At 39.4% G+C, this 13,617-nt stretch overlaps 1 protein-coding gene, 1 long non-coding RNA gene and 1 pseudogene across 2 annotated transcripts; all 3 read left to right on the top strand.

Annotated features, from left to right (window-relative positions):
* Nucleotides 1-402: 402 nt before the first annotated feature.
* Nucleotides 403-1,883, top strand: LOC148873806 (uncharacterized). The gene is made up of 2 exons (XR_016112608.1): nt 403-955; nt 1,046-1,883. It is a non-coding gene; the product is annotated as an uncharacterized LOC148873806 (long non-coding RNA).
* A 4,376-nt stretch (nt 1,884-6,259) lies between these two features.
* Nucleotides 6,260-6,882, top strand: LOC148873805 (putative receptor-like protein kinase At5g24010; annotated as a pseudogene).
* A 1,796-nt stretch (nt 6,883-8,678) lies between these two features.
* LOC148873804 (pyruvate decarboxylase 1-like) lies at nt 8,679-13,134 on the top strand. Its single transcript, XM_088961225.1, has 7 exons — nt 8,679-9,487; nt 9,753-9,912; nt 10,566-11,127; nt 11,690-11,778; nt 11,874-11,991; nt 12,116-12,304; nt 12,710-13,134. Exons 1-7 carry the CDS (start codon nt 9,007-9,009, stop codon nt 12,878-12,880), a joined length of 1,770 nt encoding a protein of 589 aa, XP_088817351.1. The 5' UTR covers nt 8,679-9,006; the 3' UTR covers nt 12,881-13,134.
* The last annotated feature ends 483 nt before the right edge of the window (nt 13,135-13,617 follow it).

Genomic DNA, 13,617 nt, shown 5'->3' with positions numbered 1-13,617 from the left:
ATAAAATGTGATATATCAGCATTTAATTAATAATCATTGAAAAATGATGGAATAATTAAAATATAAAAAAAGCAAAAAAAACTAAAATATAAATATATATACATCAATTTTCAAATAACTAATATAATATCTTAATATTTATTAGTATATAAATTTTAATAATTAATTTCAACATTTATTAATAAGCACTACTAAGAAAAAATAAAATTTTCTTAAAACTAAAAATGTATATAATTATAACAAGCAAATTGGAGTGGCTTAGTGGGAAAGTTATGGTGTTAAAATCAAGTGACCAAGGTTCAAGTTTTGCTAATGTTAAATTTGTAGTTTTTATAGTAACAAAGCGAAATTAATGAGAGAGAGAATCATTAATTAATGGATTTTTTAAAGAATTAAAGAGAAATTAGATATAAATATTAGGAGTAATAAATGACATTAATGAAAGAGATTTGGTATTAAATATAAATTAACCAAATTAAAGAAATAAGGTAATTTGTTTTCCGACCCCGTTGTGATTTATTTTGCCACAAAAACCCTCTTCCGTTAGCCTTTCATTGAAATCCACCATTACAATATTTTTTAATCCCCTTACTACTCTTCTAATAACTATTGGCACAGTTAGAAAAAAAAACACTTTTCATCATCTCCTACCTCACGATACATCAACAGCAAACCCATCTACTTCATATTCCTTCGCATTTCTCAGCTCGTTTGGGTGCCAGAAAGATTGTGGTGATCAACGTTGGCCCGATTGGGTGCAACCCTAATCAGAAGGAGTTTCATTTATCGGCCGGAGATGATTGCTCCGCCTTCCCGAATCAGCTAGCTAAGGTATTCAACGACAGGCTGAGGCACCTGGTCAAGGAACTAAGCTCAAACCTCAACGGCTCCATATTTGTATATGCAGATGTTTATCGGATTGCAGCAGATATAGTTGAAAACTACACATCGTATGGTGCGTTTGTGTTGTTGCTAAGTTCGGTATCATGAGTTGGTTTAAACTCTAAACGCAGCTTGTGTTCATGTGTCATTGTGATTTCGTCAGGTTTCGAGAATGCTGATTCGGCGTTCTGCAATTTCGCCGGTCAGTTTGGGGGTTTGGTGCTGTGTGCACCCTTATCTTCAGTCTGTCCAGATCGATCCAAGTATATATTTCTAGGACTTGCTCCACCCATCGGATGCTCCCAACGTTCTCATAGCGCAGCGGCTGACAGTGATTGCAACGACATCTTCCCCATGAACATTCGATAACTCGCCCTTGCATCATGGCGCTTCACTTCTACAGCAACTCATATGCGCCAATTACCGATCAACTGCACTGAGCTCGTCAGTCAATGTAATTCCCCAGCTCACCGCCTCTCCTTCCTCTCCACCAACTCTTCCCCTTACGGCTAGCTCACCAATTCACCAGGGCCCTCTCATATCGCCTCAACCGCCACGCTTTACACATCTTCGTCTCGTCGGCAGCCACGGCCACTGCCACTGCAGGTGCTAGTGCCATGACCCCCCTTTCTATTGCTGATAATACTGCTATTACTCACCGAGCGCTCAGACCCATCAAACCCACCACCGATGATCCGAATCACCGGAATAGGCCAGGACTTGGACGCCCTTCGGAGGACCGGCGACCGCCTTCAAAGATTCGCTCAATCTCTAGGCCTTAAATTCCAATTCAACCCACTCCTCCTAAACAATCCTTCCTCCATCCCTTCTTCCTGCAGAAGCTAACCATAACCATCCCTTCTTCCTGCAGAGGTTCGTGGATGCACTGGACCACTACACTGTTATTATTTTTCTCCATTAACTTCCTTTGCACATCCTCAGTGGAGTTGAGGATATCATGTTTTATATTAAAAATATTGCCAAAATTATTTTTGTTCCAATTTCTCAGATTCTTAGCCGTCCTATTTCTTTTCTTTATGAATTTATGAATTGCATCGCCCTAGTCCCATATCGTAGGCTTGGGCGACAATATCATTAATCGTGCAGTCAAGACATCGATTCAAATCTAAAAGGCTTGGGGGCCATTCGGACTATGTGTCAGTTTCATGCCGTAATTCTACTTCTATCACCATATCATGTACCTTGTCCGTGGGTATGTCGTACACCATTTCTTATTTCTATGATGCCAAAAATTGGCACCATGTCAGATCCACATGGGATAAATAACCGGTGACTTTTTAATCTTTTTCGTTGGACGGTTTTCACGATTTTTGGGAAATCAGAAAAAAAAAAAAAAAAAACGATTCGTGAAATTGGACCATCTTGAGTGATCATCGTTTTTGGAGGATGACATGGCATCTGACATGTCTTAAAAAATGATGGTTTTTAACAAAAAAAAAAACAGTTACGCTTGAGAAACCGAAACCGACCCGACCTGATTGAATTACCTAATATAGAAATCGAAACCGATCCAGTGTTAAGCAAAACTGATTTGGTCAGTTTGAATCGGTTTCGGTTTTAAGTTCATCCCTGTGATAAAATTTTGCTAATTTTAAAAACAGTCATAAATTGAACATCATTTCAGCCATCTCCTATGATAAAATTTAAATGAAAAGTTAATCACAAAAGTTGTTCATTAATCATTATTCACTAATCCAAAGTTTCTTGCAACCATTAAAAAACTAGGTGGCATAATTGGCTTTGGAACTTCATATTTGAACTAGAAATTAAGTCGGTTCGGTTCGGGTCAGTTTCGATTTTTTGTGTGAAAATCGAAATCAACCCATACTGATGAAAAACCGGCCAACTCAGATTGTGTTAATCCGGATTGATCAGTTTGGTCAGGTTGGGCCTTCTTATGAACCCTAATCAGTATCAAACAAACTATTTATATGGCATAAATGATACCAAATAACAATTTTTTGTGGTTTTTTATTTTTTCATAAAAAATCATTGATTTTTAGATAATCGGAAAGGAGGAATCATCTTCAATGCCTTGGCATCACCATAGTCAAACACAATGGACCTCATTGTTCAACCCAGTCTTACATGGCCCCGTTTGTTTGCTGGTATCTCATGTGGTAAGTTGGTCAATCAAACAATTGATCAACTTCCCCCACATTCTTTTGCCATTATAATCGGTCTCACGGCAAGTGAATATTTGGAGAGTATTGGTTGTTTATTTTAACCCATACCCTCTTGAGGAGGGGGGGAGTTCGGATCTACTCCTCACACCAACCTCACAATGCGTCCAAATCGCCCATTTAGAGTATCTCTTGTACTTTGTATTATTATTTACGAGGAGGTATTTCAATACACACTACAAGAAGAGCAAGTTAAGCCGGCGCTCACTAAACCGCCGGCTTATCCATTTCACCCGTCGGTATAAACATGAGCCGGCGGTTCAATGGCTGCCGTCTATAGTTGCGTCACCCTAGGTCATGGACGCCGGCTTAGAAGACAACCATTCTTTTGCCGGTGGTGTTTAGAGAACCGCGGGCTTATATAGTGCACAACAGCAATTCAAACCGTCCTTAATGGATGCCTTAACCGCTGCTTTAGTTATTTAGCCGACGCCCTTGACTGCCGGTTTAATTATTGAGCCGGCGCTTTTGACCGCCAGTTTAGTTATTGAACCGGCACCCTTGACCACCGGCCTATATTCATTTGTCATTTCCATAAACTGCCGCGTTAGTTAAAATTTATAATCAAATCCGGCTTTTTTAACCACCAGCTTAGACTTAATTGTCATCTAAATAAACCGCCACCATAAATGTTGTATTTCATCAAAGGTGGCGGTGCGAATTTTCCGAAGGTAGCGGTTTGCATGACCACCACATAGGTTTAATTTTTTTTTTTTTTTTTTAAATCAAGAATGTCAGTTTAAACCTGCTGAAACCTAAAGCATAATTATGAAACTGAAACCCGAAACAAGAATTCAATACGATCCATTTTGACAATCTAATTTGCACTCATACTCAACCTATGTGGTTTGCATGTCCACTTACACTCTGGAGGCCGTTCACCTTGCTGACCTTCCCCAGTTTGGCCCCTTCCGCCTTTCTGCAGTTTAGAGCATTGAAGTGGACGATAAGATATAGACAAACCCCAACAAGTAAATTGGACAAATCAGAATTTTGGCTTCTTCAAGAGATTTTGGGTCAAAGTTTTCCCTGGATACTATTCATTCTCCGTGCTACAAGAAAGTTATGTATGTTGGTAAGAGCTGCAATTAAAGAATTGATACAATAACTATAAAAAAAAGATACAGTAAAATGCAATTTTACCCAATTGCTTTCTTTAGGATAAGTTCATCCTCCTCAATCCTACACCATTTGATGTCCTTGAGATACTTGAGTGCCCCTTCATCACACTCTGAAATCTGAACTCCCAAAAATGCAAAAAGTCAATCACTTTAGAAACAACCAACAAGGAAAATTTGCAGATCATGTTCCCTTACCTCCTCTGCTAGAATTTCATTGGTCTTCATAGCAGTGAACCAGAAATTGGGAACTCCCTTCTCTGCTCGAGTGCATAAGTTAATGATCAGACATGGCAGACAAAAATCTAACAAAATTTAAAAACTAATAAAAGCTACCAGATTTGCTCTCATCAGGCACCTTCTACACCTTTGTCCTCTTCTTGATCTGCTGCAGCTTCATTTGTAACACCTTCTACTTCAACCACACCCTCTGTAACATGACAAAATATTACAAAATGGCATAAATAGAAAGGCAATGTTACCATTAACACAAGCAACCCAATTTTCCCGTATTAGTATGCCTCATTTGCTAGCTATGCATTTATGTTTTGGGAGAACGACGGTTCAGCAGAAGGTCTGAATTTTTAGGCCCAAAGTACAGTTGGGGTAGGTGCTAGCTCGAAATTGATGCTAATTAATGGCATGTATAGAATAGGGATTTTTGGCATTTTGAATGTTTATAAGTCTGCAGCATTGAGCCTGTCCATACTTTTCCGTTGTATTTATCATTTCCAATATAAAGAATTTGAAATAATTCAGATTAATAGTGTCGTACATAGCAAGGGATCATTCCTAGTGTGAAAAATGTACTGCAATAGACAAGAGTTTTACTATTTAAGGCAAGGTTTTTAAAATCCAACCGAACAATAAATTGTTCAGAAGTCCGGTTCTCGGGTCAAATGGTCCAACCATTCGTACTGAATGAATGACCTCTTCTAACAAAAGAAATTATAAAATAAAAATAAAAAATAAAAAACAGCCAAAAACTGTTAGACTGTTCAAATAATTCGACCACCCAAATCAATGATTTGCTGATCAAATTAATGGTTTTTGACCAAAAAATGATTTTAAGATAAAACGGAACTGATGAGGTGACTGATTCTCAAATTTTTCAGTCAACCGTCCGGTCTGACCCGGTTCCAAAAACATTGGTTTAAGGCCTAAATCCACTAGTTTAAATTAATTCTCTACCGAAGAAACTAATAGCTTATGTAATCTGAATCGTGCAATTATAACATAAAAACATTGAAACATGGAAACTTGTGTAAATGGGGGGAAGTTTGTCTCATCCATTGAGAGAATCATCTGGTCAAAGGTTAATGCGCGATGTCCGTTTGGAGCCCTCCTTCTGGATGCGGTGAGCAGTGAATGTCTCAGATCAGACTTAAGAGCACTATACGCGTCATATGTCCTTCCGAGTTCACATTAGCGCCCCACAACACTGGGTCGCCAGCCTCATGTCTCACTATTTTATCTCCGTCACCTGAGTACTTGACATAAGTCGTGACGTTAGCATTAGCCTTTTGTTATTAATATTTAATTGGGAGATTATTCAAAACTTAGTATGTCAGTAAATTTTTATTTTCCAAATCTCACTATATCGTTAATATTCATCGGCAGAAATTGTTCACATGGGTATAAATGCAATTTTTATGACTAAAATACCCCTAAATGGCGAATCAGCTTCAGCGATCTTCCCCTTTCTCTCTCTTCACTCCTTTACCGCTTCAGGCTTCTCCAATCATCCATCAACTTCCCTGGAGCAGAATCTATCATAGCAGTCGTTGTTCGACTTTTGTCCTTAACCAACCTACAAAACTCGTACCAGCTTTTGTTGTTTGAGCTTCCACTAATCTTCTAGTTGCAATCCACGTAAACCATCGCTATTTGAGGAATAAGCAATCTGAGATCGAAAATCGATTGAAATTCCCCTGGGTATTTGATTGTCAGTTTTATGTTTTTGGATTAAAGAAATATGAATTAAGTAATTACTTGTTGTAAAATCGTCCTCTGATGTTCTTGCGATGAACTTCCATCTTGCCTCTGAAAAATTCCCATCTTGTCGGTACGGGTGGATTTGGTATGGTGTAAAGGGAATGCTCAGAGACAACACAAGAGTGTCTGTGAAGCGAGGTGTACCGGGGTCTAGGCAGGGCCTTCCAGAATTCCAAACAAAGATTACAGTTCTGTCAAAGATTCGCCACCGGCATCTCGTTTCCCTGATTGGGTTTTGCGAAGAACAGTCGGAGATGATACTGGTATATGAGTATATGGAGAAGGGGCCATTAAGGAACCATTTATATGGTTCAGAGTTTCAACCTTTGTCTTGGAAGCAGAGGCTTGAGATATGCGTTGGTTCAGCCAGAGGCCTCCATTACCTTCACACAGGTTCAACTCAGGGAATCATCCATCGCGATGTTAAATCAACCAACATTTTGCTTGATGAAAACTATGTCGCCAAGGTCGCTGACTTCGGCCTTTCAAGGTCTGGCCCCTGTCAGGATGAGACCCATGTTAGCACTGGTGTAAAAGGTAGCTTTGGGTATCTGGACTCGGGGTATTTTAAACGGCAGCAGCTGACTGATAAACCAAATGTCTATTCATTTGGAGTGGTACTTCTTGAAGTACTCTGTGTGATGAACTTCTATCGAAGAGGAAGAAAACAAAGCGGGAGATAGTGAAGGGTAAAATAGTAAATTCATAAAAATTTAATCGTAGCTAGAATTACTCTAAAGGAAAAGCACTGAAATTTCATCATTTCTCCAAATACGATCCACTTGAAATAACATCAAATATTCCAGATGTGTGCTGTATGATGAATTTGTAACTTGCAAGGCATACAAAAACAAATAATAGAGCTGCTGCATGTAGGAAGCCTCCTCCTCCTACTAGATTTTGGGCTTGTCTTAGATGCCAAATTAATTAAAGCTCATCTTATTCATTCAAGTACTACGGCTAAGTTTTAATTATGGGAGCAATCACCAAAATAAAAACCATTAAGCTGCTCTGCTGTTATATGTCACACTCACCCTTTTTAAATAAAACACCACCGACCAATAATATAGGGGGCGTTTGGCAAATTTTTTGGGTTTTTGACAATTTAAAAGACTATAATTTGATCTCTCTCCTTTTTATTTTATTTGGCAATGAAATACAGGAAACCAGAAACAACTGCACCCAAAAAAGCATCCAGAAGTCCAAAATATCCGAAAACTAAGAAACTTTAAATGAAGCTTCTTTCATCTTTCTACACCTAACTAAAATCTATCATTTAACAGCCCGATATATCATCGTAGATTAAGGGTCTGTTTGACAAGTTTTTTTGAGAAGCTCTGATAGTGAAAACTCATATTGAGTTTTGGGCATAAGATTTGGGCAGCACAAGCACAAAGACCATTTGGTAGATGTGTGTCTCTACGTACGCCGTTTCAGATCTTTCTATGCGAGATAAAATGTGAAAGACACGGGAAGCTTCATTTGGAGCTTCCTAAAATCAACCCAAAATGTGTTTCTGCGTCTTTTCCGCATCCCATTTTTTGGCGATTAAACCTTCTGCATGCTAAATGGAAATAGACCGATTTTCGGTCTTTCTGACTTAGAAACAGACAAAAAATCGCATGGAAAGATGTACCAAACAGGCTCTAAGATGCTAGTCAAACGGTCTTAAACTTCAAAGGACAAAGACCCCCAAAACTTAATGCATATATGAACTCTGTAGCAAGATCTCCCATAAAAAAACTTGCTTGTTATTCACAGACTCGTGTTTTGATAGTTCAATTCTCAACATTCAATATTCACACTGTATGTTTCTGTCTTCACACTTAATATATTCCATTTCTTTACTACTTTCCTTTTTCTTCCAAACAAAAGGATAAGATTGGGATTCATCATCTTTCAATGCATTAGCATTACTACATAACCAAACAAACATAGGACCCGCCGCGTGTAATACAGACTTTAAGCCCTCAGGCCCCAGGTGACCAGGTCCTAACTATTGGTCTTGCCTTGTGGGCTGTAGGCCCACACCCGAACCAAGCACAAAACTATTGACAACAGATTCACATTTTTTGTCAAGCCGCCGGGCTCATTGGCTCAACTCTTCAGACGACGTGGTCCTACCTCCTACGGTCCTAGCCCTACCCTTTGAATATGGGCCTGGGTAGGTGTGCATGCCCATTGCCCAATGAAGCCCTCTCCTCTCCGTGGCGTAAAGTCGTAAACTAAAATACAAAAATTAGTTGACAGATCACAGATGTTGATACTGGTTCCTCAATTTGGACGGTCTGGATACGTAACCACCTGAAGTGAAGTCACTCTGGTCCAAGGATTTCAACTTCAAATTTCAAAGATGTAATTTAATTTTAATTAATGTAATTGTCTTTGTCCGTTTGTGGTCTTAATCCAGATTAGCTTTCGCTAATTATCTCGTTTTAAGTGTAAACTATTAGTCAGTGGACTCCATACAGTCCAACGCATGCAGCTCACCAAGAGGTGGAAGCCGTATAATAATCAAAACACAGCGTCAATTGGTCATTGTAGATAGATTTCATATTTTCAGAATCAAATCAATAATTCTCCCCACGAAATCTCCTTTCATTTCTTCTTACAGGCTTCCTTCCTTTCGCATCTTCTACAAATTACCATGTCCTCGTCCCCCTAATTCCCTAAATCCGCCCCTGGTTTCTTAAAACCACCCCCTTAGTTCTTTCTTTTTAAGTACAGAAGCTCTATGATCTCTTCCTCACCATCTTAAGCTTTGTCTGATTAATTTAACCCTCTTTTCATCAACCTCAGAATCGAAAATGGAAGCCCAGAATAATATCGGAGCAACGGGGCATCCCAGCATCGTCCTTCCGGCTGTCCGAGGTAGTGCCTCCAGCGGCACCCTTGGTCGGCATCTGGCTCGTCGGCTTGTCCAAATAGGCGTTCGTGATGTGTTCTCTGTGCCGGGTGACTTCAATCTGACGCTTCTCGATCACCTGATCGCCGAACCCGATCTCAACGTCATCGGCTGCTGCAACGAGCTCAACGCTGGGTATGCTGCAGATGGGTACGCCCGTTTCAAAGGGGTTGGCGCTTGCGTCGTCACCTTCACTGTTGGTGGGCTTAGCGTCCTCAACGCCATTGCCGGTGCTTACAGTGAGAACCTCCCTGTTATTTGCATCGTTGGTGGACCCAATTCGAATGACTACGGTACCAATCGGATTCTCCACCACACGATCGGGTTGCCGGATTTCAGCCAGGAGCTTCGGTGCTTTCAGACGGTCACATGTCATCAGGCAAGTCACTGTTCCACCCGCCATGAGTTACGGAATTCCATCTCTTGATTTTTTTAGAACTCTCTGAGTTGATAAATTAACTTACAAGTTAAATTTGTGTTGTTAAAGCAAAGAATGAGAGACGACCCATGTTAGTTCAAGTGCGATGCTAGTGACATCAACGATAAAATAATTATTTTTATTGTCTACTTGAGGAAATTCTCCGAAATTGAAGGGGGTTATTTGTATTCTGCTGTTGTGATGGGGATTGTTATGTCTGGAACAGGCAGTGGTGAATCACTTGGACGATGCACACGAGCAAATAGATACTGCAATTTCGAATGCTTTGAAGGAGTGTAAGCCTGTCTATATCAGCATAAGCTGCAATTTGCCAGCAATTCCTCATCCTACTTTCGGTAGGGAGCCAGTTCCTTTCTTCCTTGCACCATGGTATGGTTTCCCTCTCTGTTTTTCTCCTTTTATTTCTAAATATACATTTAATATTAAGTGGAAAAATCCTTTGTGAACTTGTCATTAAATTTTGATGAGTTGAAAGGAAATTGGCTTAAATGAAGTTGACCCCTTCTTCTAATGCCTTGTACTTGTTTAGGATTGTGTTCTTTAAGTAGAAATAGAAGGAAAGAAAGACACGATAGAGAACATGAACTAATTAGTACTACTTGTCCTGTTAAAGTGTCTTGACGTTTTTCTTTTTCTTCTTCTTCTTTTTTTTTTTTTTTTTTTCTTTTGAGAAGCAAAAACTAATTATTCTCGAATGACGCTCCTTGATAACGAGTAATGCAAATTGAAAATGTCATAGGTTTTCTTCACCAGAATAACTTATTTAATTTATTTCTGCATAATCTTTGTATTAATGTAATCAATGATAAATATTTGGGAGTTTGCATAATAAGTTTCCTTATTTTTCTTCATAAGCAGAGGGTTCTTTTTCTCTTATATATTTATTTATTTATTTGGGAATTTGGAGGCCATCCATTTATGATATCTTGTCATCACATTAATCTTCATACATCTATATCTGCTTTTGTAATTTACCTGGCTATCAAGAATATCATTTAATGACCAAACTCACTTGAATGCAGGGTGAGCAATAAAATGGGACTGGAAGCAGCAGTTGAGGCAACAGCAAATTTTCTAAACAAAGCAGTGAAGCCCGTTCTTGTGGGTGGGCCCAAATTAAGGGTAGCCAAGGCACAAAAGGCATTTATGGAGCTGGCAGATGCATGTGGTTATCCAATTGCAATTATGCCATCAAGCAAGGGTCTGGTTCCAGAGCACCACCCCCATTTCATTGGGACATACTGGGGTGCCGTCAGCACTGGCTTCTGTGGTGAGATTGTGGAGTCTGCTGATGCCTACGTTTTTGTTGGTCCCATCTTCAATGACTACAGCTCAGTGGGCTACTCCTTGCTGATCAAGAAGGAGAAATCAGTAATAGTTCATCCCAATCGTGTGAATATTGGCAATGGACCTTCCTTAGGTTGGGTTTTCATGGCTGAATTCTTGACGGCATTGGCCAAGAAGCTGAAGAAGAACAGCACAGCAGTGGAGAATTACCGCCGTATCTATATTCCTCCAGGCATCCCTCTTAAGCGAAATCAAGATGAACCTTTGAGAGTTAACATCCTGTTTAAACACATTCAGGCAAGTAACAGACACACAATCTAGAATATTAGTCCACACCCCCTGGTTGCTGAACAACATTATCAACTTCTTTTTTAGACTATGACTAGGATAAAAATGGCATTATCATGCACGTAGCACTTTGCATATATCCAATTAATGGAATCTGCCAGTCGTGAGTTTCCTAGTCCAAAAGTGATGTGATTGATTGATGTTTGCTCTATTTTCTAAGCATTTTTCTTGGATTACCTTTGATCTAGGAAGCAATCATTATCATCCATTCTGGTTATCTTTATAGGAAATCTCCCAGGCCATGGTGAATAACTGAAACCCTTCCCCTGTTCTTCCTTCTTTGTCAATGTGTGTATTTTTATGTATACCTACATATTTTAAGTACTTTTGTATGTGTATATGCATGTTTACTCATGTATGTGTGTATGCGTGCGTTTCCTGAGAACCTAAATACTTTCAATCTTGTAGTGAAATACAAGCCTAAATATGCTACTGGATCCATGCATTCTAGAATTACAGATATTCCATCTGTTGCTTGTTATTCTTCTAATGGGTATGAATCATTAAACAGGATATGCTAAGCGGAGGCACAGCAGTTATTTCTGAGACAGGTGACTCATGGTTCAACTGTCAGAAGCTCCGTCTCCCAGAAAATTGTGGGTAAGTAATTCAGGTTACTTTTATATAAACTGTATGCCAAGAATTACTCCCCTAGTTTTTAATCAGCACTCAAATTTAAATGTAACTTAATGCAGATACGAGTTCCAGATGCAATATGGATCCATTGGGTGGTCAGTAGGTGCAACACTTGGGTATGCTCAGGCTGCTAAAGAAAAGCGTGTGATTGCGTGCATTGGTGATGGAAGTTTCCAGGTTGGTCTGTGTGCCTATTTTATGCCATAAAATGAAGCATTATCTGAGATCTGTTTTTAGTCAGTTTTAGTTCAGAGGTTGAATGTCTTGTAAATCTGATTAATTCTCCTATACCATTTTTCAGGTAACTGCTCAGGATATCTCGACAATGATCAGATGTGGTCAAAGGAGCATTATATTCCTCATCAACAATGGAGGATATACTATTGAAGTAGAGATTCATGATGGTCCATACAATGTTATTAAGAACTGGAACTACACCGGGCTTGTAGATGCAATCCATAATGGTGAAGGAAAATGTTGGACTGCCAAGGTTAGCCTGAAAGGATAAATGTCTAGTTATCTCTTCTATTCCCATTAAAAGAATGCATGATACATCAGGAATGAAGTAACCCATCATTAGCGTACATGTGGCGCACCTGGCTAGCAATCTAAATTATTAAATTTGTAGATAGCTCTTTGAATTTTCACAGCCAAAGAAACTAGATTAACTGGATACCAAAATGATCAGCTTGATTTTTCTCGATTGATCTGGTTTCTAATCTGGGCTATGCCAGTCGAAGAGGTGCCATTGTAGAGATCCGCTGTATACTGCATGTGCAGTGCAATGTTGGGTCCATTCCTGAAAATACCCTGTGAACCATTTATGCTTAATTCAGCCTATTGTTAGCAATTCCCACTCATGGTAGGTTTTATGGATTGGATAATTGAAATGCAGGTCCGGACAGAGGATGAGCTAACAGAGGCGATTGCAACAGCTACGGGAGAAAAACAAGATTCATTATGTTTCATTGAAGTTCTTGTGCACAAAGATGACACTAGCAAAGAGCTTTTGGAGTGGGGGTCCCGAGTTTGTTCTGCAAACAGCCGCCCTCCTAATCCCCAGTAAATTTCTGGACCTTAGATGAAATTTCCCCGGGTTGGGGGAGGGTGTTGAGATGACAGCATTGTAACGCTATGTGGGAATATATTGTAGATTACTGATTTGTGTCATTATACTGAGATTTGAGTAGTCAGATTGCCCCGGCACTCGTGTGGATGAGGTTTTAGTTTCCAAATAAAATCGATGAACGTTCTGTTCTATGTATGTAAATGTTGAACTATTTGGCTATCTAATTTAAAGGCAGTTATCCGATTTGTGTCGATGACTTTCCATGGGTTGTCTGTACTGTAATTCATGGATTTTACACATGGGAATCTCAGCATACCTGATTTTCAGGCACCAGGATGCTCGTTGAACTCCCTATCCAGAAAACCTTCTTTTCTTTATTCCTTGGATGATTCCTTGATTGAGCCATCACCAAGTGATCCTTTAGTCAAGGTGGTTACATGGCAGCTTGCAGTTCTCCATAGCAGGGGATGTTGATTTGATGCGGGATTGGTATCTGCATGTCAGCAGTATGAGCACCTCTACTTCGGTACTAGAAGCTAGTGAGAATTGCATTTCCCTTCTGTACCTTTTCTTCCTGTGTTGGAATTTAAAATGCATAAAAACCCCTAATTTTTTTATACCCCTTTGTCAGAATGGAAACGTTTGAAACGATTTTTTTTCAGTGTCCTTGCAAACAACAGTTCTGTAACATCAACCATTCATTGAGCATTAAAAGCCAAATTTGATTGGTCACC

This window comes from Nelumbo lutea, chromosome 1 (genome assembly GCF_056320005.1).
Source record: "Nelumbo lutea isolate HS-2025 chromosome 1, American lotus-T2T, whole genome shotgun sequence".
NCBI lineage: Eukaryota > Viridiplantae > Streptophyta > Magnoliopsida > Proteales > Nelumbonaceae > Nelumbo > Nelumbo lutea.
Note: the sequence above shows the minus strand (reverse complement) of the source record. Positions and strands in the feature narration are given on the sequence as shown.